This window comes from Cupressus sempervirens, chromosome 11, assembly GCF_028749045.1.
Source record: "Cupressus sempervirens isolate cs-2001-9-10 chromosome 11, ASM2874904v1, whole genome shotgun sequence".
Classification (NCBI taxonomy): domain Eukaryota; kingdom Viridiplantae; phylum Streptophyta; class Pinopsida; order Cupressales; family Cupressaceae; genus Cupressus; species Cupressus sempervirens.
The window spans coordinates 542,981,933-543,007,730 of record NC_143128.1 but is presented as its reverse complement, the minus strand read 5'-3'; the positions used below and the strand labels follow the sequence as shown (position 1 = coordinate 543,007,730).

Sequence of the window (25,798 nt, the reverse complement as noted above, 5' to 3'; positions counted from 1 at the left end):
GTTAAGCTCACTCCCATAGGGATGGACAAATGAAGATAACATATAAATGTGTGAAAATGTATCTTGAGAACTATGTTTTTAGACAACAAAAAGATTGGATTAAGTGGTTGAACCTTGGTGAATATTACAATAACACCACATATCATATATGTCTATCAAGATGACACAATTTGTGACTTTATATGAACATAATCCTCCCAACTTTATCGATCTTCTGTCCAAGGATTGAGAAGTGTCCAAGGCAAAGGACAAACTGCAAGAGAATGGACAACATCAAATCATTGAGAAAAATTTGTAATACATACAAGATCAATAAAAAAGTTGTATAGTGATTAAAGATCATATAGAGCTAAGTTTTGAGGTTGGAGACATGGTTTATAGGAAGCAAAAGAGTAGTTGGTCAAAGATCCAATAGAGTGGAGGTTTATCGTTGGAGACATGCTTTATACAAGATTGCAACCATATAGAGGATCTCTACTCTCAGGAAGAGTGGAGAAGAGAAGCTCAAGCCTAAATTCTATAGTCTATTCAAAGTATCTCGACGGATTGGAGAAGCTACCTATGAGCCTGAATCACCACTAGCAAGAAGGCTCATAATGTTTTTCATAGATCCAAGCTCAAGAAGGTGCTTGGTCACAATGTGGTCCACTTATCTAAATTGCCACCATTGGAAGAAGGAAGGTTGATTGATTTCAAGAGCCATAATTGACACCAAAGAGTGAACTCTTTAACAAGGGGTCATTAGAGAGTTTCTGTTAGTAGAAGATGCATTGTAAGAGAACTATCAAATTTTGTGGCACCTAGATTTGAGATTGTAGAGGACAAGCAACTTTGGGAAGAATGAACTTTAACACTCTCCTAACTGATTGAGTTGGTGGGCCTTTAGCCTATTCAACTACTACTCAGAGGCTTATGTGTTAGGGTAAGATAACTTTGGAAATTGTTTATCAAACAATTTGAAGATATTTTATGGTTAGTTCACTCTCTTGTTATCATGAGCATAATGCCCTTTTATGTAGTTATTTTGGGTTGGTCTTCCAATACTTACCATTTTTAGTAGGTCTTGAGCACCAACTCTACCCACTAGTAGGTTACTATTATAGTATAGACAAATTCAATTTTGATGACCATCTCAACATTTTATATAGTGACGTGATTTTAAATTAAATAACAATAAGTTAAATTAAAGATATAATTGTATTGATATTGACATTTTAATTTATTTAATAGAGAGCCTATAATGAATTCCCACTAAAACACTCTACCGCAAACTTTCTTTGCATGCAGCAAGAACAAAGTGGCAAGAATAGATTTTCCTAAGAGTGTTATAAAAGCAATTTTGTAAATCTCATTTCTATGTTGAATTTATTATTTGACATTGTTAGTAAGAACAAAATTCCTTGCAAGTGACATTTTTCACATTATTGAGAGACGTGGATTTATTATTGTTTTCATAAAGGAAACTTAGCTAGACTCATTTGTAATTCAGAATTGTGATTTTAAGAGGGTTGGTATTTTATACATGGTTAGGAAGGGTCCATTAAAGAGAGATATTGCTGCTGCAGACTTCCATTCGCTTGCTCATACCTTGCCTTGGTCAAGCTATTCATTTTCTTAATGGTCATTCCATTCTAAGGGACTATACTTTCTTATGGAGGGTTGTACTTGCTTGTGGAGTTGGGAGAATTTGTTTCGGAGGACTTCATGGAGGATTTGGACAAGTTTGTTGCTCTATCTATCTATATTCTTCACATTGTTCAAGTTGAAAGCCATTGTGCTACATACCTAGGGTTCTTGGAAATTATTGTTGGATATCGATGTTGCAATCCATTAATTCCATTACCAACAAATGGGTTGTATTCATCTTTGTAATCAGATTTATCCATCTAGGTTTCTTAATAGAATACATGTAGTTTATGACTAATTTTAAGTATTGAAAATTGTAAACATCTCGTTCATATTTATTTTTTATTAAAGCAAATACTAGTTTTATAGGGACCTTAAACCCATTACAAACATATTTTGAATGGATCTAGAACCCAAAACCAAGATGTCGTAAGAAAGGAAGAAGAGAATCACCAAACAACCATAGGTAAACGAGACCACAAGACAAACTAATTGGAAAACCAACCAGTTCCCACAAACTAGATTAAAGTTGAACACAACAATCAACAAAGAATCCAACCCACCAAGAGAGATACTACTACTCTTATGAGAAAAGTTGTATCAAAGGAGGGCCCTCTTCCACTTTTGCAATTACATCTTGCCAAGCCAACAATGCAAATGTTCCCCACAACAAACAAAGCACAACCACCTAGGTTGATAGCACTGTCACAAGCAAGTGCAACTTGAACCAAATTCTGACAAACAACTAGGGAGTCCACTAAAGGCACCGAATTTTGTTTGTCCCCATCAACCCCGCACCCCACATAAACCAAAACAGATTGAGAAGAAGCCACAACAACTTGAGAATCTATAGCAACCACTGTGTGATCCTAAGAGTTTCATATTTCTTGAAGAACATAAAATGCTCAATACAAGCACCATCCCACCACGATGCAAAAAGTTTCTTTTTCTCAAGATCACATTGAGTAGCAACATGACATGTTTTAAAACATCTACACTTGAAGAGGATACCCTCACAATCCAAAGTTTGGCTTAGCTTCCCTTTGAAGACCTTATAAGGATTTCAATATTTGACATATCCATATCAACCAAGATACAGGAAAAGTTGAGTGATACATGTCAGATGAATCACTATCCACTATAAGAAAATCCCCAAGAGCTTCTCACACTTCCTTAAAAAGAAAGCCCACCCAAAGATGAAGGGGAAAAAAGGGAAGACAAACCCAGACAAGCAGGGTAAACTTGAAGTAACCCCCCTCCTAACAAACATATAAATTTACTGGCGTATCTTACATTATTTTGAAAAATAAAATAATTTCTATAATTTAATTGGCAAATCTTACATTATTTAAATATTTTTAGAACTAAATTTTATAAAAATGTGGCAATTTTAAATTTTTTTAAGAACTAAATTATTAGCCAACATTTTCTAAAATTAGCCAATTGGCCAATATTAGCCACTAAAAAATACCCTACAGGCAAGAATCTTATTAAACTTTTCAAAAGATGGGTTGAAAGCTCAATGGCATGATTAATCATTAACAAATATCTATTTTCCTAAGTAAAGAAATTATGTCAAATTTTGCAACAAAAAAACCCTAGCCATAGATTGTACCAAAGAGGAAGCTACCAATGATGAGAAATTTAGTCATGCAATTGAGGAAAGCTAGGCCAAAAAGCCGACATATCACATCATGAGAGGAAAAGACAGAGATACTATGGTATATCTCCTTCGCCTTCACTTTCAGATCAATAGCAATACCCTTACAAATTGGAATAACCCCAACATTAGCAGATCTCTTGGACCCGAGAGATCTCCTAGCATCCTTGCTAAGATAAGCAGCCACCTCCGCAAGTCAAGAATGACCCTAAGCAGCTTGATAACCTTATAAATTGGAATAACCTCAACTTCAGCAGATCTCTTCAACCCAAGAGATCTCCTAGCATCCTTGCTAAGATAAGCAACCACCTCCGCAAGTCAAGAATGACCCTAAGCAGCAAATCCAAGAACAACCTTGCCAAGCTCAGGGGTCGTACCATTCCCCACCTCTGCAACCTAACAAATATCAACAATTGTTCCACCAACACTACACTACAATAACCCCTTATCCCTAGAAAACTAAGGACTCCAGGAAGAAGATGCAACCCAAGCAAGAGGAGAGCAAGGACAAGCAACAACAATCGAAGAAACCACATGCATCAACACCAAAGGAGCATAAGAGCCAAACAAGCCCAAGGCTACAGCCACAAATCCCCTACACCTGTAACTAGTAGAGCCACTACAAGCAAAGTAGAGACTGAAAAAGGACGAAGGAGCTCTGCCAACAACAACAATAGGAACCCAAGTGGCAAAGGAGACCTACTAGTAGCAGCAAGAACCTTCGTTTTCAATATCTCATTGATGTTTGTTGTTATTGTACCTATTGCAGCATAAATATGCTCTTTCAATTGTTTTGACTCTCTATCAAACATACTCAAATCATACTTTAAAACAAAATAAAAAATAAAGGCAAGTAGAGCTACATAATACAAGTTGCTCGTGTTAGTCTTGTAATTATTTCACCTAACAATCTTTTTCAAGATCCTCTTTGGCAACATCCCCCTCTTTTAGTTGTGGCATACTCGATTATGTTGTTCCACTCTACTCTTTGCACACTTTCAAGTTTAATGCAGCTATCCAAACTGCCTTCTCAACAATGTGGCTATTGGATGTGTTGCCATTGATATTTAATCTAATAGTTGTAGATGAATGTTGATGCTGGTGAGGATAGTTCAAATGTCTCTCTTGACAAGTCAAAGTGGAGGGGTATATTCAAATTGCTTGGTTGAAGAACTTGTTGGTTGGCAAATTCTACAAAAATTGCCCCAACATATTGATGCTATAAAAAGATGGTTGCTTAAAAAATGAAATTTATGTCAAGTTGAGCTTTTTGGCTTTGTTGAACAACATTTGTAGACTGCAAATATTGCTATTAGTGAGGACAGTTCAAATGTTATTGTTGCTTTACAAGTTGAGGTGGAGGTGTGGATTCAAATTGCTTGGATGACGAACTTGTTGGTTGGCAATTTCTACGAAAATTGCCCCAACATTGATGCTATGATGGTTGCTTACAAAATGGAATTTAGATGTCAAGGTTTTCGCTTGTTGAACAACATTTACTCTTCTTTTTTCCAATCTAAATGATTGCCCTTGGACGCAGGAAGGTCCTTCAATGATGGGGCAAACTAGCTTGTCTTGACCACTAGTCTCCAACTTTATCCATTAAAAAATGACTCCATCAAGTTCCATCTTTGCTTTAGATTAACAGGAATGCCATTGGAGTATTAGGATTTTTGTTCCTTCTAACCAATTCTTTTGGACAATACTTCCCTACTGATTCATCCATTAAATTCAAAAGATACTTATTGTTTGCTAGATTTTTTGTGTTTATAGAGAAAAACAAGGAGATCCATACTAGAAGTATCTCTCTTCCAGACAGTGGCTGAGAGCAACCAAATGAGTTTGAAGAGTCTTCATTGATCCGTCTTTGTTGCTCCAAAGTGGGCTATGGTACTGCTGATTGCCCACGTAACAAGAACAATCTATTTGCTTGGAGTAAAAAGTAATAAACACTCACTGCTTCTGAAGATGACATTACCACCTTTTATGAAGCACAGGTGCAAGAAAATGGAGGGAACGGTTTTGTCTCAATGGACACCTCTCTCATGGGTTCAGAATTGAATGATGGACCCACTTGTGAACTTATTTGTTGTACAAAATAATAAATCTAGGACAGAAAGATCTTTAGTCTATGGTTAAACTAAAATCATTCGAACAATTTCGCTTCAAACAACCCTGAGATTGGATCGGTAGGCTTGTAAGGGTTAGTTGTTTATAGTTTTTTATTGTTTAAAGTAGTTCCTCTTAGTTGTCTTTGCTATCATGCTGAGCTTTGCTTATCCTTCTAACTGTAAAAAGGTCTGGGCACATTCAAAATCAATGTTTACATAATCAAAAACATAGTCCAATTCAAAATTTACTTCAAGCTGGATCCCAAATTTCAGTTTTTCCTCATCTCTCATTGTATTCTTCCTACGGATATATCCAGATACTTCTGTCCACATTGATTGGTTTATATTGTGGAATTTAATTGCTATGGCATTGCTCCTTCCAGTTCTTAAAGTGCTTTTTTACTGCCTCCTTGCACATTATATATTTTTTATGGAACACAGAACTTCCTGATACTTGTTTTATACTTGGCAGCATTCTTTTTCTTTCCCGTTTATTTGAATATGCTTCAGAATTCACTTCCTACTATTTATATCATACTCTTGGGAGCCATCTTTTTCTTAAGGTACTCTTCTTCAATAACCATGTTGCTTGTGTTGCTTCTCCCTTTTTCAGCCAACCGCATTAGTAGTTTTCAATTACATGGGACTAAGATCACCACCTCCTACTACTCTCTAGTTGAGGGCAATCATCGACAAAAAAAGATCACACCAAACACCAACAACCAAGTACCAGATATTTGGAAATTGTGAAAGCCCCTTCAGTGTTGAGATTAAATGCACAGTTGCACATAAGAAACTAATTAATGGACTGAAACAGAACACTAAGAGAGAATTGGCAGATTCATCTTTGAGAAACTCAACATGAGAAGCCAAAAAAATGAGTTTTATACTGCCTCGCCTCCACAATCCCTGACATTTACAAGCCAATTGCTCTCATAAACCTCCAAGAACACCATGGGATTTGACTACAAAAGATAGCATTCTAGAACTTTTCAAGACAATTTACTTCACTACTAAACTTGCACAAAACTAATTTTAAAATAGCACTAAAAAGTTCTATACAAGCACAGCTGTTTCAAAGTGCATTGAAAAGTGAAACAGCAAGCCCAAAATGTCAATGATCAATCAAGAGAATGAAAACACGTGGATTCCACTTTGGGCAGTTAAATCTTGTTTCACCCTTTTCAGGATGCAAATTGCAGTGTGAGCATGACAACTGCCCTTGTTTGTTGACATCACCACGAGGTGCAGGTTGAGATCATGTAACAAAGTCAACACGTGAATTCCTGTTTTTACCAGAACCTCTGGGTGTCGACATATTTACTCCAATATCCAAAGAATTTGTGTTTCCCAGCCTCCAGGTCTATCATCTACTCATCATGTCTTTGTTTGATCTCAGAAACATGTCCTCAGTACATCAATTATAAAAGCTTTAAGGCTCTTGGTTGTCCCAACGAACTAAATTACAATTTAATAAAATAAACAATTCAATTTGGACACATACAACAACTTCTGAAAAGTGTAAGCAACAAAGCCCTACTGTTTCTAATCTTCTGCTTGAGCAATTAGCCAAACTTAAATGTTCCCATTCATTCCCATCAATCACCTAATGGATATTAAGTTATGAACAGTCTCTAGGTGGGCTTTCCATCCAAAACTACAATAGTCAAATCACTTCAACCATTCTATCACTGTATAGAGTTTGTAACACAATCCAATTGTATAGATCAGACATCAACCCTACACCGTTATGTTGAAATAGCTTGTCAAACAATGCAGTAACTTCTAAAATCAGAAGGTTTAGTACATACATTAGTTACTATGACAAAATACATTCCAAAGTTCCGAATCTTTTTCTCAACACTCTAGCATTAAGGTTTACTCTATCATATATTCCAGTGGTTTTTTTGAGGGCATCTCCAAGGCATGTGCATCTGGTGATCGCAGGAAACAATTTGCACAGGTTTATTTTCATTGCAGCCATCCGCATTAATGTTGTTCTTATTATTTTGAACTCTTGATACAGTTTACAATTTGAACAAATACTAATAGCAGTGTAAGAGTGGTCTATTAGGCTTTTACAAAATTATCACAAGGATTGCACCCGAATGGCAAGATAGAAGCTCAGTGATCTTGTAAAACATGGGACTATTCTTAGTTTGTGGGTACCCTATAATGAAACAGACCTCAAACAGGGCTGGTTCCCTTTAAAAAAAACTCTTAAACTACTAAGTTTTTTTATGGAAAAGGAAGAAAGAGATAAATGAGATGCTAAAAGACCTAAAAGTGATGCACCAAGCTTAAGAATCCCAGAACCTCTAACAGCTGTCTTAACTCACAATATTCCTGAGATAAAGCCATATCTGCTCACAACTCATAACATTCCTTGCATTAATGTTTGATACAAAACGTCTGGTTTCCATACCTGTGTAAAGGAAAAACTGAGTTCTTACACAATTTCAATTTCTTGAAACCAATAACACAGCCTATGATCTGCATTGATATGCAATTTCTTGCAACAGAATGAATTCTTGAATGAGATAAACTTTAGGGTTTGCAAGAAAATCACAAAAACAATATCAGATTCAATTAATCATCACTAAGAACAAGAAAATCTGAGTACGAAAAAGCTGATTTTCACTGAAATTAGTGGAGCCTTGATGAAATTAGATGAAAAACTCTAAAATCTGAGGTTCAATACAATCCTTCCTTTGAACATACAGAAGGCAGAAAAAGAACAAAATTCTAAGAAAATAAATTACATTTGCTCTATACAACGGCTTCTTTCTTTAACTGAAAAGGACTCGGCCTGTACTGGATGACAATCTTTGAAATCCAGGAGAAGGAAACTTGCCCAAAAATGTCCCAGGGTGCTTGGGTTATCTTCATGGGTTGTATGCAACTGAAAAATGCCCAAAAAAAACTTCAGAGGGAAAGTTGTCATTTTCCATCTGAAAGTTTTCCTGTAGTGGTGTCAGACCGATGTGGAGCTTCAAACTGACCTACAACTGCTGGACTTGCCCTCAATAACTCCACTTTTTGAACCCCAAACTGACTATTGCTTTTGTCTTACATAATGATTCCACTGAACTGCATGATTCAAGGGGGTATACAACTGCTGTACTTGCCCCAATAACTCCACTTTTTGAGCCCCAAACTGACTATTCCTTTTGTCTTGCATAATGATTCGAGTGTTGTGTATGATTCAAGAGGGGTCATTCACTTAAAAACCATTGAGTTTTCTCCACTATTTGTATTATTACTTTTCTGATTTTCACCATTGCTTGGCCCTGATCTATATTGTTGTTACATTACAAGGAATAGGTATCAATGTCATTGCACTAGACAATCAGTCTCACTGTTTCGTTGTCCTTTCATTTAGACTTAGACTTGTGCCTTTGATCTATAAATGATTTGAAATAAATCACTGTCTTTCCATCCTTCAAAACACTGATTCTTTGTTCATCTTAATCAATTTCTCTCTCTCCATGAATAATGTCTTCGAATGTTTTCTAATCGTGTATTACCTTGACCTTTAATACTCTCATGCATTCTACCGACATTTTCATCTTTGTTCTACAGCAGTCGTGTTTTGATTTGCAACTCTTATAACAGTGGTTTGCTGCTGTATCAACATCTTGATCACTGGCATACATGTCTCAAAACATATTTATACCACTGTCTTTATTGCCACTATACACCATTACCTTGGCATTACAGGAGCAGCACTTTTTCCTTGAACTTTTCAAGACACTTTTAATGTCATATGCATCATCAATACTATCATTGCTCATCCATATAATAGTCATTGCTTCTAATTCATATCTCTCTAGCTTCTTTTCACTTTCTTTTATTCCTTTCCCACTATAGAAACCACTGTCTTCATTGTCATTTCATCTTTGTGATCTACTTTTATTTCATTGTCATTGATTTTCATGTCCTTCCATGATTGTGTAGGAGACTTCTAATCTTTAGCAGTTTGTCATCTTTCATGCATCAAATTGACTGTTTTCTGTCCTCTCAAATTTTCACCAATACATTGCCATTAAACAGAAAGACCCTGCTTTCCCTGTTCTTTATATCTTCAAATCAGTGCTTTTAAGCATTAGGAATTTGTTCTGCATTGAAGTCCATCATTTTGACAGTATTTGGTTTGAAAATATTTCTGCAACTGTTTCACATCATGCTCTAGCTTTATCTATGTAATCAGTTTTTACCCCTTACTGTTCATTGTCCATGTCCTTGACTATAATGTTCTAATAATAGTTTTAAGAGCAATCACAGGCACCAATTTGTAACATTCAACTTACTGTTTCTAAAAATGAATATTGGTGTTCTTTAGATTGGAGTTTACTGTCACCTTCAGCTTGTTCACAGTGTTTATAGCATTCTTCAAATATCTTTCGATGATAAGAGCTTCCTTTGTCCCACGACAGTGAACATCACTGCTCTTTGCAGAGTCTAGGAACATCTAAAACCATGAACAATTTTTCCCTTGGTCACCAATAGCAATCATGCTTTTAGTTTCTGTTCTTTTTTTGTTCTTCATAACATCAGTTAATAGCACTACTTTGATTACCTAACCTTAACACTGTAATAACAGTTACCCGTCATTGTTGAATTCACAGATCTTAAACACATCATGGCCTTATTGTAACATTGCATATCACAGGACCATTACTTTTATTAACAGTATCAGTCTTCTCTTTGCACATGACATGCAAACGTCTTGATCTCTCTTTGAAGAACACTGAATATTCATGGTTCTAGAGCCTATATGAGATCATTAATTCCCTTTTGCCTTATCACCATCTATGAAAACTTGCCTTTTCCCATATGCTACTCTCTAGGGTATTGGATAACACTTCTTTCATGATGCTCTTTTTAAAATCAATGTTTTCATGACTGTAGCATCCATTTTTTCTTTAAAGTCACTATCTTTCTAGCATTGTCAGATCACTGTCCTTTTGCCTGATACAAATCATTGTTTATTTATCTCATGCATATCCCTGTTAACTAAGATATGCATGCCACTACTCAAGATGACAATGCTCACTATCTTTACATTGGTTCTTATATGATTTGAATAGCACATTTGATACTCTTTTTCTTACTGTGATGTCAAAATGTGTTCTTAACTTCTTATTATTACAATAATGGATAGTTCAGTGCAACATCATAAGGCTCCAAGAAAAAGAACATTCAGTGCAACTACTGCCACAAGTATGACTACATGAAGGTTGAATGTCTGAAATGCTTTGCATCCTTTTCTAAGCAATCTAGTTCACAGCCCAAAGTGATCATGCAAAGCACACTAAGTAGATAGAATCTACCTTTTATGCCTTCATGGCTAAAAGACCCACAGATCATGTGAAGTTGTAAGCTTAATAAATTGATTTAGGTGCCTCTTGTCATTTCACCCACCCGCAAAGACTAGTTCACTAACAAACAGCCTTTCTAAGATTCAATTATTTTTTGTGGAAAGGAAGAGTACACTTCTGTCATCAAAGGCAACATTCAAATTTAGTCTACTAGGAGGAATCTCATTTTCCTTGATGTGTACCACATTATAGGGATGGAACTAAATCTACTCCCATTCATCCAATTGTTGCAATACTCTCCATGATTGGATGTCACCTTCAGTTCGCATCAGTACGCCATCACTAATATAGAGACTTGGTTTGTTGTTGGAGTTAGCCTTGAGGATCACGGTCTTTTCAGACTTGTTGATTTTGAAGATTCTCAGGACTTAGCTATGGTTGCCCAGTGGTCTTCTATCAATTCACTTTGGTATCAGCAATATGAGCACTTAAATGTGCATTATCTCTCTTAGTTTGGTCTAGAAGAGCTTGTCCTTAGATTGCCAAATATTCAAACTTAGCAACATGGAGTTTGTGATGCATGCCAAGTTGGGAAGCAACATCGTACACCTTTCAAAAGTGGCAACTCATGGTGGGTGGGATTTTGTTCTAATGAATTCTCTAGCTTCTATGATATTCATGGCATCAAGCACCAGTTAACCACACCCCACACCCCACAACAGAACAATGTAGTTGAATGTTGAAACAGAACAATCACTAAGATGGTTCGATCCATGCTCGACCACATACATGTTCTGAAGAAGTTTTCGGCTGAAGCTATTAACACTACAATTTACCTTTTGAACTGGTCACCGATTGCAATGGACAAAGGTAAGACTCCAAAAGAGGCCTAGTCGGGTGGCAAGCCCAAAATCAGTCACCTGAAGGTTTTTGGCTCTCTTGCCTATGTTTGGATCCCTGATGCGCCACCCACCAAGTTTGATGCCAAGAGCCAAAACCCAAGAGTTAAAAACTCATGCTTGTTGGATACAGTAGTCTTCACAAAGCCTATCGCCTGATCGACATTGAGACATCTCATCTCCTATACAGTCTTGATATAGTCTTTGATGAGCAGCGAGGACCATTAATGCATGTTTCTCCTGTTCCTAATCTAACAGATCAGCAGCCTATGAAGGCTATTGATCTAGGAGTGACAGCTCCCAAGGTTGATCATTTGATGCTAGTAAAGCATGTGCTTCGTTATGTGAAGCACACTATAGATTATGGACTTCTTTACTCTCAAAGTTCTAATCCTATACTCAGTGGGTTCACATATTCTAATTGGGTTAGTTCTATTGATGATAAAATAGTCAATATTTGAAGGTGTTCAATTTGGGATCCGGTGTCATCACATAGACAAGTAAGAAGCAGCAGGCAGTTTCTTGAATACAAAATGATGGTTAAGGCAAGTTGTGAAGTTGTTTGGCTTCATCGGATGCTTGGGGATATGTTGATGTCACTAGCAAGACCGATCACTTTGTTTGTTGATAACGAAGGTGCTATCAAGTTAGTACAGAATCCAATCTTCCATGAATGAACCAAGCATGTGGATGTTCACTACCACTACATTCGGCAACTGGTTGAAGACATGACAATAGACTTGCGGTATATTCCTACAACGGATCAGACTACAGACATTCTAACCAAGCCTCTTGGTCCAGATAAGTTTGTCAAATTCAAAGGATAGCTTGGTGTAGTGGATAGATTAACCATTAAGGGAGGGTACTACGATAATATATAGTTTCTATTTATATTTAATCTATTGTAAATATTAGAATCTTTCTAATATTTAGTTAGTTGTTAGTTATATGTTAGGTGAGTAGAATGTTTCTATTCTTGACGATCATTTCCTAAGTGTTAGTGTAAATAATTAATTACTATTTACAATTAAGTTTGCTTAGGTTAATGCATTATTATATTATTTGTCATGTAGACACCTAGGAGTATGCGTACTCATATGAGTTCTCTTGTTGACAACACAAGAGTTAGCAACTCTTTCTGCACATGGTGTGAGTTAGCAACTCTTTTATGCACATGGTGTCTACAACATCTCTATACGAGATACACCTTGTCATACTTATCCTCTCATTGATGCACGTACATTCATGTACAATGGAGGATAATCCACTTCTGGTGGACGTGTGCTTAGTTGTTGAGCTTATCTCTTCACGAACTCCTAGTCATTCTAGAAGCATCCTAGAGGCCTTTATACGTAGGCACCTCTAGTGTGTATGTACATTATTCATTTTCATATCGATATTATGATCATACATCATTTAGTCCATATTGTGCTTTGTCTTGTGCTTCTTGATCTTGGCGTTATTTTGCCCTAAGGCAAATTCTTACATCATATCAGAGCTGAGGAAGCGTCATTTCATAGCCATTGGAGACTATTCTTGCTTCACCTCTCGAAGGACCTCAATTCAAATTCGAAGAATCTACAACTATTGGGAGCGTCTAGAGCCAAAGCAAACCTCACCATTGCGTTCAAAGCATCAATTCGGTGAATTTTGACTATAAATTTGCCTACTCAAGGCTATAGTCAAATTTGAGGGAAAAATATTTTGCAAACTAGAATTCGAAGGCTCGATTTGTGGAATTGGTACGATCATTTCAAATCTATGCAATTAATTTTCAAATCTGCATTTTTCATTTGCTTCTTTCAGATCTACAATTTCTTTTCGGATTTGTAGTTTATTTTTCGAAATTCTGCAAAATATTTTGGCCATTAAGCCTATGGGAGAGATTTTTTGCAAGTGAAGATTGGAGCTTGCTGGTGCAAATCAAATATTGGCATCATATTCAGAAGGCTAAAAGACTCCCAATTTGACTTTTGTATCATCAAAATCAAACATCTACGGTGAAATCTAGAGTCATCTGATTTTTGGAGGCGCGACGGCGGCGATTCAGGAAATATAATTACAGAGGTGATTTTCAAATAGCAATATCTCTCTCATACGAACTCCTTTTTTTGAGCATTTTTTTTGTTTTGGGGTAGAATTTCATGATCTACACATTGGTGCAAGATGTTTGAGATCTTTGTTGCTGAATTTTTCTGCAAATCGCAAATCTCAAATTTTGCAACTTCAAAGGCTTAGTACAAGCTCATCTAGACACATAATCAGGTTTCGTTTTTTTGAAAGTAGATTATTTTTTGTCTATTTTCCAGATCTGCAATCAAATTATTAGGCATTTGTGGACAGAAATACCACTTTCAAAAAAAAGTCCTTTGCATTATATTGCTTCAAAATTGTTGTATAACTGAGCTACATTGTAAAGTTCCAGATTTGAACTCCAAAAGGAGGTTGTAAACAGCAAAATCAGAAGTCCACTTTTGTCCATTTTGACAGGTGGCCTATTGTAATCGCATTGAATATAACGTGCCAAATCATACATTAGGGGGGGTTCGTTGATTTTGGGGGGTGCATACATTTATTGATCTTGTGGAGTTTTGTTTCACATGTCAGTTTGGTATTAGACCAAGGTTAACAAAGAGGAACTATCAGAAATGGAGTGCCTTGATCATTGATCATCTAAGGAGAGTGCATAAGGAAGTATTTCCTTTTCTATGTTCCAAAGAACTGCTCTCTTACATTGATCCAAAACCTTTTAACATAATTTCGTCAGTCATTTTTTTAGTATCAGTTTTGATTGCCTTGATGTCATTAGAAAGGCAATTGAACCTTATGACATTTGGATGCGACTTTGGAAAGCATATGGAGATCCCACAATTCCTCCATTTCCAAAGGACATTCTACCTCCACTCACTCCAATTATGGTACCTACAACTCCAGTTGAGATCCTACCTCCTAATGCTCCTGTTGCTTCTACTGATCCAGTTCGAGCCACAGATGCTCTTGATTCAGTGCAACAGGAAACACCATGTCTTCCTATTTCAGTTTCATGGGATGACTTCCTTTCAGACATTGCAATGTTGTTTGTAGAGTCTTACATTGAAGATGTGGGAGACATTATTGATGACATCCATCTTCTCTTTGTTGAGGAGAATTCTTCTTCACTTGTTGAGACTGACATGATTGTGAACACTTCTTTTCAGCAGTTGGAGAAGGACTCTTTTAACTTCAGAGAAGACATCTCAGTCTTTGGAGATTGTATTCCAGTTTCTACAAACATCATATCTTCTAAGGATTCTTCCTACTAGTTGGGGAGCATTCTCTACTACACCCATGGCACCATTTCTTCCTACACGGAGGAACATTATTTAGCTTTCATGGTGCAGCTTCTTCAATCATCAAGGAGCCTCTATCATGGGAGTGCATTCATCATTGAGGGGAGACAACATTGCTTCTCTTCCTACATCTTCCTATTAGGATGCTTCATCGTCTTTGGAGGTTGATTCAATTTCATACATGGACATGTTACCTTGTTTGCCACCTTCTTTTGGGCATCCACCAGATTGGCTTGTGGCATCTACATTCATCAAGGACTTGTCAACATATGAGCAGACTTCAAAGGTAGCATCCACACCATACTACATTTGGATCCCTCTTCCATCTTCCTATCCATAGTGGGAAGCATATTTGCACCTATTTAGGAATGTTGTTTGTAGGCATTAAATTCTCTTTTATCTTCAAGCACTCATCATCAAGAGATCCTTCACTCAGGGGGGGATTTCATCAAGGGATTCTCTATTGTATATGCATAATGTATGTCATAATGGGGGGGCCTTGGCTACCCCATAGATACATGCATCTTTCTTTATTGTACTTATCTCTCTTTTTGGGGGAGGGTTTTTCCCATGCGGTTTTCCCTCTTTCTCCGTTTTTAGAGAGATTGCATTGCATGTACAGCATTGCATTTGTACATGGGTACCTAACATGGCCTAGTAGCCGGGACCCATCATGCATTTTCATCATAGCTTTTGTGAGTTTAAGTGCATTCCCCTAAGTTGCACTTAAGGGGGGTGTTAGTGTAAATAATTAATTACTATTTACACTTTACTTAAGTTTACTTAGGTTAATGCATTATTATATTATTTGTCACGTAGACACCTAGGAGTATACATACTCTTATAAGTTGTCTTGTTGACAACACAAGAATTAGCAACTCTTTATGCACATGGTGTCTACAACACAAGAGTTAGCAACTCTTTTATGCCAATGGTGTCTACAACACAAGAGTTAGCATCTAATTTAAGCACATGGTGTCTACAACATCTCTAAATAAGATACACCTTGTCATACTTATCCTCTCATTGATGCACGTACATTCATGCACAATGGAGGATTATCCATTTATGGTGGACGTGTGCTTAGTTGTTAAGTTTATCTCTTCACTAACTCCTACACATTCTAGAAGCATCCTAGAGGCCTTTATATACAGGCACCTCTAGTGTGTATGTACATTATTCATTTTCATATCGATATTATGATCGTACATCATTTGGTCCATATTGTGCTTTTCTTGTGCTTCTTGATCTTGGCATTATTTTGCCCTAAGGTAAATTCTTACACTAAGGAAACATCCTTTATTCATGTGTATATATTGATCTTTTGATCTCTGTTAATATCAATCAAGTATTTTACTATTGACTTCCAGTAATACTTATTGTGTATCACTGCCCTTTAGGTGTCACTATGAATGTGACATATGATTCCATGGTCTAATCTAACAGCACCATCTTGAAACCTTCACCAGTGAATATATACTTGTTAAAACAGTGAGAAACTCCTCATCACAGAAAATAAACTTTGTTGCAATATCAAAAGACATCAAATATGTTTTAAAGAATAGTGAACGCACCTCTAAGAACGGTATCTATACGATCTCTTAAATCAGTCATGAGATCTGTCAAAAAAGAATGAATATATTGCTTGAATATAGAACAGATCCTTGAAGAGCAGATCACTGAAAAGAAGACTTGTAAAACAATCAGAGATTATGATTTAAGAGTGTGTGAAAACCCTAGAAGAATAGTGAAAATAATTGCTTAAATGCTTATGACAGGGAAGCAAAAGCATATGCATTAAGGTGAATATGTGAGCTTGAAACGCTAGCTCCTTAGACTGTTACTTAGAGAAATTCGCTGCTCCTATCTTGAAACCCTTGCTTCTCATTCAATCTGCCACTTCCTCTGCATGTTTTTCTATTCTCACACAAAAATATGCTATTTCCATATGTGAACTCGGGCTCCCTCAATGAAAGCTCACTGTCCTTCTACAATAAACTGCTGCTCACAAGACTTTACCACTTTGTCTACCATTATTCTGATTTTTTCTCTTTCAAACTACTGTTTTCTCCCATGAAATTAGCTGTTCATTCTAGCTCATAGGTATCACTCTGGCATCATTTCCTTCAACTCTCGCCTCCAAACTCAAGTTAATCCTTGAGGTTAAGTAAAAATAGGGATTTGAATTTAGTTCTCTTAATTTCCCTCTAAACTTTTATTTGATAACTTTTTTGGACTACCCACCAATGTTCCCCTTCGAGATTGATGACATGGCTTAACCGCCTCCCATGTTCTATAAGTCTAGTGGTTGTGTTAGGCATTGACAGGTCGATCTTTGGTGCAACAGCAACCCTAGCTCGTAACAAGTGGTATTAGAGCTTGGTCACAGGTTTGAATCTCCTCGAGTAACGTTGAGGGAGGGGGCAGAGGGGAAGGTGGGGTTGTTGTACTAACTGCCAACGTTCCCCTTCAAGCTTCATGACATGGCTCAACTAACTCCTGTCTTCTATCAGTCTAGAGGTTGTGGTTGTATCAAGCATTGACAGGTCAATCTTTTGGTGCAACGACAACCCTAGCTTGTAACAAACTTTTGATATTCTTGAGACTTAAAAAGCTATGGTATTATATATAGGAATTTATTTTGCACTTTTCCCTAATGTCTGGTCACATGACTCAAGACATTTTTACCTCTTTTTACCCTAAAGGCACCCAAACAAGTAAGCACAAAGGTGACCAGAGTTTCAACCTTAACAAAAGCCCTAAAACTAGCTTGATCCTGAAGGTGAAAATTTGACTACAGTTACAAAGTCAAATTTGCATCTCAACAACTTTTATTAAATTGATGTACTTTGTCATTGGTAATTTGCCAACAGAAAGATGATTGATTTCACCAGCTAACAAATTCAAACTCCATGCTCCCTGAACTTTCACACAAATAGATATTACATGATTCAAAATACAGTACGCCCGTGAAAAGTAGAGAACATTTATCTACGACTCTACATATGAACTACACAAAGGCTTGTGAAATCATGAAGTGTATGATACTATGAAGCATTAAATCGTAATAAATCAATGATAATGCAATTTAAGCCACCAAATCACCCACTATACTGATACATGACAGAGAGACATACAATAGATTTGGTATTACTTTGCAACATGCTCAAGAAGCACAGCTTTGCTTCCCTATTAAGCAATATGGTTTCTTGTCCATGAACACAGCTAAAAAAATTTCCTGTATGTAAAAAGAATCCTTGCAAATACACTCCATTCCAAGGGCTTCATTAAGTCGGGCCCAATGCTAGCATATTTGTGCTCAAAATCAGTGGTCAAGAGTATAATTTCATTCAATATATTCATCTAATAAATCAAAAATGTTTAACTCGGCAAAAAGAACAAAGGTTACAATACTCTGAAAATAATTTAAATGAATTACCAGAAGGAAAAATCACCCAGAATTCTCCAAAATCATCTCAAGATCTAGCTGTGACTTTCCTTTTTACAATTCTTCTCCTGGGTACTCTAGAAGATGTGTTTGTACCTTGAGCATTTTCCTTGTTACCTCCAAAAAGACCAGAGACTATATCTTTTTGTGCAATAAACCAGTTAGATGAAGCCTTCTGAGTTGGTCTCTTCTCATCTTTTGATGTGTACCCCTCTTGAAAGAGAGTATCTACATCAAGGCCTAACCAAGCAACACGAGTAGCATCTCCAAGTTGTATATTAAGCATCCTGCATATGAGCAACCATCAGCACACAAGCAATACTCCAGCAATTCAGCACAATACAGCAAAAATGAATCCAAACACAACAATCATCCATCCAATCCAATAATTTGAATGCAATTGCATATACTAATGGGCATTGCCTAGTACCTATGTTTCAGGTTTTTGAACACGGGTGTATACAAGTTATGGATTCTGGTATGACTTGTGATTCATTCTTTGAGACTGAATACATTCGATATATCATTATACATATTTCATAATAATGACATTTAAATCTTTGACAGTGTTAATCACAATGCTTCATCATCGATCAATTGTGTAAGTTGTCAATTCAGTCTCCCCTGCCAAAGCCCCTCATTGTAACCAAGTTTCTGATGTGACAGGAGATCCCAATAGGCTGGGAATGTAGACTCTAAAGGAGTTTAGGAGCAACACACCTCATAGGGATTTGGGGCCAATACCCTAAAAATGTGCTGCCCCTAGTGGATGTCGAAGGGTGGGGTCCCATGGAGGGTGCTTCCTAAAACAAATTGAGTGGGTGCTGCAGAGATTTTTTAGGAATGTTTTAAACCTGGTGGCCCCATGAATTCCTAATGCAGCTTAAAAATTTAAGCTCCAAACTAGAAGGAAGGTGAGAATTATGAAATTTTCTTCTAATATTTTAATTTAAAGAAACAAATATTTAAAATGTATTTTTGTATTGAGAGGAAATAGGCAATTTTGATTTTTCTTCTAATGTTTTATTAGGGGAAAATGTAAATTTTGAAAATATTTTCCTAAACTAGTGGTGCTAATTCTAGCCCCACCTTTTTTTCCTACTCAAATATGCAGCCCTAAAATGTAGGGACTCCTATTTTCTGGGGCAAGATTCTATTTTATCCTGTAGCAACTTTATTTTATCTTCATGGGACCTCTCATTCCTTTAAAAAAGAAGCTTAAGCCACCCCATGGGACCCCAGCCTAAGGGCTCAACCCCAAGGGGATTGAGGAGCAAAGCCCTCACACCAAGACCAAATTAAGGCATCTGAAACCACACATGCCTTCATGGCCTACACCATTTTCACAATTCTATTACTTAATGGCAAATTTAGGTACTTGGCATATTTTTGTTTGTAACAATGTATTAAAAAAATGATTTTAATTTTATATTAAATTTTTGGCTCGAGGGCCCCTTGCATCAATTCAAGGTGCCCGGCTGGGACCGTGGGTGAACTGTACCTGTACCTGTTCAGTAAGGGACCAAGACCCCAGAAGGACATGCCCAACAAAAAAGCCTAGAATAATTAACATACAGACACTGAACGCATACATATATCAGATATCTTCTACAAGTGCATTCAAATACCAGTTCTACAATGTATGCATGGTCAAAGAACTAAGTTGTCAATGTATGCAAATTTCAATAAAAAATAATATAGATATTTAAGCTCGTCACTGTAATGTTTTCTATGAAAGGTATTCCATATGTTCACAGAGATATAGTATTTCACCAAACTAGGAAAGGACATTAACTTAAAAAATAAAAGGATTTTGGTAGGGAACATCTACTTTAACTACAGCGAACAAGCTAGGACATATACATATATTTTGGGGTTGCATTTTGTATCTTCTCGTGCATGTTTTCTGTTTCCTATCATCTTATTGGAATTTCGCTTTTAATGTGAGTAACAATGATGTGCAAAAATTGCAGTACAGTCCACCCTAAGAATAATATAAGCCTTTAGAAGCTTATTACATGTCACTTCATAATCATAACTCTATATTCCATCTTATATTTGGTATTCAGCTACCTGATAATGTGGCAAATACAGAAATATAACCGCACCATAAATAAATTCAGCAAGCACAAGGATAGTTTGCCAGATATGGGAAACCAGTCTCAATTCTATGAGCATTCAATTTCCTCGAATGTCCAAGCAACAAACTAGACATTCCTTGAGAAAATTGCCTATTATGCTTCTGATACACTACTGTATCCCTGTGGAATTAAAGCTTTCTTTACCCTCTTCTGTAGATTTGCAGGTGCCTTGAGTAGAAACATAAGATGAAAATGACTAGCAACATGAAATGATGCGATGAAAGACAAATAACAGAAATAATAAACATACCTCAAAGCAGTGCTAAAACATATTACTGCTCCAATAACATCGAATCGGTCCTGAATCACTCGCTCCATCCCATTCAGTAATTGGTATCTCAAATTCCCAGATAATCCCAAAAAAGCTCCATAACCAAGAGAACTCGTGCTAACAGATGGTATGAGAACCGATGTTCTGCAGCAAAAAAAAAAGATAAGTTCCAAGAAATCACAACGCCTTGCAACCAAAGAAAGAGCTGAGAGTAATAAGTAATCATAAAAAATTGTACCTCCCCTCCTTTTGCGAAGCACACAGATTTGATAGGGCACCACTAGCTGCTCCAGCAGCCATGCCGACCATGCATAACTCTGCAGCCTTATAAAAGAAACAATGTATCCTTTTCTGCAAATCAAATTCTCGAAGAGGATAGTTTCTTTCAAAGATATTATTAGGAAGCTTCTGTAAAGTGTTCTGGAGATTAAATCGAAAAGTAGTTCCATATGACCGGCATGGAGCAAGGGTCCAAACTATAGCTGCATTACATACTGAGGCTGTCAGCACATTTATCAGGGCCAAGTCCCATTCGTGTTTTATCCTGAAAAACAAAATATTTTAAACAGGTCAGGCTCTACCAATTTAACTTAGTGTAATATTACATCTGATCGACTATCAAACAAACTCACTTACCTTTCTTTTCGATGTCGCAATTCCCACCAAGTAGTAGAGCAAATAGTCGTGACTTGCTCCAATAACAGTTTAGGAAGAAAAGCTGGATCTGCAATCATCCTGCATCAGAAAATAACCTACCTCAGAACTTTGTGAGAAAAAATAATAAGAGCATTAAGGACAACTGTGACTTCCAAACATAATAGTCTAAGACTACTATATAAAGTTTCTGATAATAGTTTATTTCATAATCAATATATGAGAATACTTACAGAAAACCAGATCAGACTCTTAAGTGAGAAGTATTTAACATACACTTTTAAAAAAATAAGGTGCAAGTTGATCATTCAGCAAATTACCGTCCAACAAATGCCCTCGAAATTGGCTGGGGTATGGCACGTGAGATAAATCTTGACACAGTTGGTCTTGCATTTATCGACAAATACCTGACCACCTGAGCTGTACTTACTAAACCCTACAAGTCATTTAAAAATGTAAGTACATGTGTGAAGGTACTCGAGAAACACTTAAATCTACCACTGCTGTTAGGAAGGTCTTCATCAATCACCATTTCACAAGCTTGAAGAAGTCCAGCAGGTAGATCACTCATGGTCCTATGCCACTCCCGCAAGACAGCCTCAATAATTGTTCTATCAAAAACCTGTCAAAGTAATTACTAAAGATCTTAATTTTCGTCCACAACAAACAAATAGAATTCCTGTGTCAATCATTTGTGAAGTTTTACAATATTGCTAACCTCTTGGAAAACAGTCCTCCTCCTAAACCAACCACCTTCATCTCCTTCATCCCCTTCATCAAAATCACCAAAATAGTCATCATCATCACCCCCATCGTCCCCTCCATCACCACCACCATGGCTATTCCTCTTTCCAATGTCACCACCTCCTCCACCATCTGCTAACTGCAGCAACGAGAAGACAGTTAGAACTTATTAGAACATTGACTCCTCAGAAAGTTAGAATTACAAGCTAATCCATTTGGAAATATAATATGAGCATTCATAATTGTTTTAACAGACACCCAGTAGTAAAAAAAAGTCCATTAAGTACACAGCAGAATGAACAGCTTATAAACCAGTTTCTGAGATTGCAAAGGTTTTGCTACTCAAATTAGGTGTTGCTAATTCAACTGAATTCCATAGAACTTATAAAGATTTAATGATCTACACACATCCAAAACTATACATTAGACAACAACATTGTCAAAGTTCCAATTTTTGTTCAAGTAGCTGATTCTACAGCGAAAATTCACCAATTATGAAAAAGTTGTCTGTAACGACAGGCAGAAGTAATAACCAGGCTTTGTTGTGGCCTGCCTGACATGTTTCCATGCTCACTTTAAAGTTTAAACAGCCCTCTGAAGCCGTTGTTTCAAACATGATGCAGAGCTGCTCACAATCACCTGTTCAATGTACTTTGCAACTTCCCAGCACCGCACCTAATTCCCATCATGAGACATTGAAATCTGCCAGGTCATTCTTACATAATATAGCTTATCGGCTACAAACCAGGACAATTCCTATTGCTGTGTTCTAGCAATAAGATGAGACAAATGTAATGTCTATTTTACCTCCGCTTAAACTTGATAAGAGCATAATAGGCATGTTGTCCTCCATCTCTCCTATTTGCAAGGCACTTCATATATTCAAGACATGATTTCTCAAAGAATTTACTAGATTCTTTCTAATTAAATGCTTATTGATGAAATAATACATTAAAATTCAATGGCTGCAATCAGTTCTGTATATTATTTATTGTTGCTCTCAATTTATATGCCAAATGTGTTGGATGATCGACATTTGAATGGTCTAATGCTAGAATGGCTGATGTCTGAATAGCTGATGTTCGAGAGATGGATGTTTGTATGATTGATAAATTGTTTGCTTGCCAGGTTGTTTACCCGATTCCTTTATTCCCAATTGATGATTGATGGATGATTGGATGACTTTCTTTGAAAAAAAGTCCATTGTCCCATATGTAGAAGTGTCAGGTGACCAGAATTTACCAGAACACTCATAACACCTTTGAAATATTGCATATGCTCAATGATTCGCAATATAGACAATTATCATAAGTACTAAGAGACTCAATATAGGAATATTTACCATGTCCCCATCCTTACTTGTGACTACATTTATACATAATGTAGCCACCTCTTTAGTCATTTACTCACATAACCTACTTTGAATGGCATCCCGATCCATATAGCATTAAGCATAGCCCCGCATCCAAATGTGGTATGTGTATTAACCGATGGGCTATATTATGTGGCCATTGCACAGCGATATTCGAGTTCTCGTGCCAATTTTGCGTCGGGAGAAACAACAGCCAACGTCCAGTAGACGATTGTGAGCAAACCGTGGAAATAACCGCCTCAAAAACTGTTTAAATTTATCATGGAAGCATGTTAAGCTGAAGCGGGACAGAACAAAGCCAAATTAATACTTCAGCTTACGGTGACAAACAGCTTTACAGAACGGAAACTCTCACACTTGTCAGCAATCACACTGTGCCTATAACCTCCATATCCCTCTGCCAATTATTAGAAGCAAATTGTTGTGATAACATATGCCATATATCCTCCATATCCCATGTTGAAAGCCACGCCTAACGTGGCAAAATGTTAAAAGCTCAAAGAATGAGAGTGATTAGCTCAAGTAGTACAACAGACTTCCAAGACAGAGCCCCAGAAAATCTATGGGAACAATAATAAAGTATCGAAAGCTCAAAGTAGTACTACAGAAAAGCACCGGTTGCAAGCGTCAGGCGAGTTTAACATATTTAATATCCATTGGTGTTGACAAAAAAGCAGAAATTACCCATACAAGAAATCCTTAGCAGTAAAAATATATAACTTAATTACCATTCCTACATCCACTCAAATTGAAACTTGTAACACACACACACCAACCTTAGGGGTGATCTGTTTCTCTGGTCTGTCTAGAACAAGTTTGATCGTTGCCTTCTGCATCAAACCTGGGCCGCCTGTAACGCTTTTAGGGGCTTTAGCCGTAGGCATCTTCCTCATCATAATCTCCATGGCTGCAGAAAACCCACTCAAGCTCTCCTCCTGTAAAACCCCCGATTTCTCATCGCAATTAAACCCTCTGATAGCATTTAGCCGAACCTTCTTGGCAGGCATAACAAATTTGTGAACACTCTGCCTGTTGGATACTCCACTGAATTTAATCACCGCTGAATTGCACTTGTTAACCCTACGAGTCGAAGCAAATGCCGACTTTAATTTTGCCTGTTGAGATTTCTGTGCCGACAATGACAAAGATAATCGGGGTGAGGGCAACGATACAATTGCGTGAGACATCTTCAAATCCCAGTCAAAAAAGCCTTCCTGATGTCCAGAAACAAATAGGAGGTTTTCTTCTTTCTACGTTTGTTTGCCCCGAAAAAAAAAGGGATAAACCCTTGGCAACTATGTTGTCTCAGGGCTTCAGCTGCTGCTGAAATGATATTTTGAACTGTTTTTTCCTTTCTTTGGCTCAAAAACTCTTGATAAATGGATAGAAATGTAGAGTTTTCTCAATGCTTGTTGCAGTAGAAAGTTGTGGAAATTGAACCTGTGACCTGCGTAAGGTCCTCAGAGATAAGAGGGAGGAAGAAAGCGGCGTCTTGCGCTTCTTAAGGCTATTTTTTGTGTATTTTTTAATTATTTTTATTTTTAAATAAATAAAGCTAATCGGTTTGTTTAATTGGCCGGTGGCGAAGGACTTCACACTATTCGAAAGATGATTTGTTGACAAAATTGACTGACTTATAGCACGAGGTCTCCTTTAAGCAAGAAAGGGTTTGGTAGTGTTAAAGTGGGAAAAATTATTTGGCATGTGGATATATTTATTTATTTATTAGAAATGAAATGCTAGAAATTTGTTTGGGTTTTTATTTTTTCATACTTGGATTATATGGTAAAGATTCTTTTTTGTTTTAAATGGAGATTTAGCGTTTTCGTTGGTCTTGAATCAAGGACTAAGGGGTATCCATTCTCCCAAATTCGTCTGGGACACGATCCTGGCCTCATCCCTTTTTTTAGATGTTGGGGATGGGCTCTTTGTGAGTCTTTCAACTTCACCAGCAGAGCAAGGGCCCTTTGACGGTTTTTTTTTTTTTTCATACTTGAAATATAGTAAAGATTGGTGATGTTTATAAATATGTTAGAGAAATTTTTTAATTGGTATTGAATTTATATTAGATGAAGATAAATATATTTATAAAAAAATTGTTTTATGTTTTTTTTTTTTAAGAAATTTGTTTAGAAAAGAAAAGTGGTGACAAGATCTCTATTTAATTTAGAGTTTATCTTTAAGAATATTATACTTAAGAAAATAGATCAAGGGTGTAGTTT

At 36.7% G+C, this 25,798-nt stretch overlaps 1 protein-coding gene across 3 annotated transcripts; it reads right to left on the bottom strand.

Moving 5' to 3' along the window:
- Positions 1–49: 49 nt before the first annotated feature.
- On the bottom strand, positions 50–25,050 carry LOC149530776 (plant/protein, putative (DUF3411)). Of its 3 annotated transcripts, none has more exons than XM_089811476.1 (9): positions 24,353–25,050; positions 22,179–22,343; positions 21,990–22,082; positions 21,781–21,896; positions 21,443–21,541; positions 21,045–21,350; positions 20,786–20,950; positions 18,386–18,681; positions 50–253 (listed from the first exon to the last, which is right to left on the bottom strand). In XM_089811476.1, the coding sequence occupies exons 1-8, from the start codon at positions 24,761–24,763 to the stop codon at positions 18,423–18,425; spliced, it is 1,614 nt and encodes a 537-aa protein (XP_089667602.1). In that variant the 5' UTR covers positions 24,764–25,050; the 3' UTR covers positions 50–253; positions 18,386–18,422. The 3 variants fall into 3 exon arrangements, with proteins under 3 accessions (XP_089667602.1, XP_089667601.1, XP_089667600.1); XM_089811475.1 differs by lacking the exon at positions 50–253 and adding an exon at positions 7,386–7,822; XM_089811474.1 differs by lacking the exon at positions 50–253 and having other exon boundaries at positions 18,077–18,681.
- Positions 25,051–25,798: the final 748 nt, after the last annotated feature.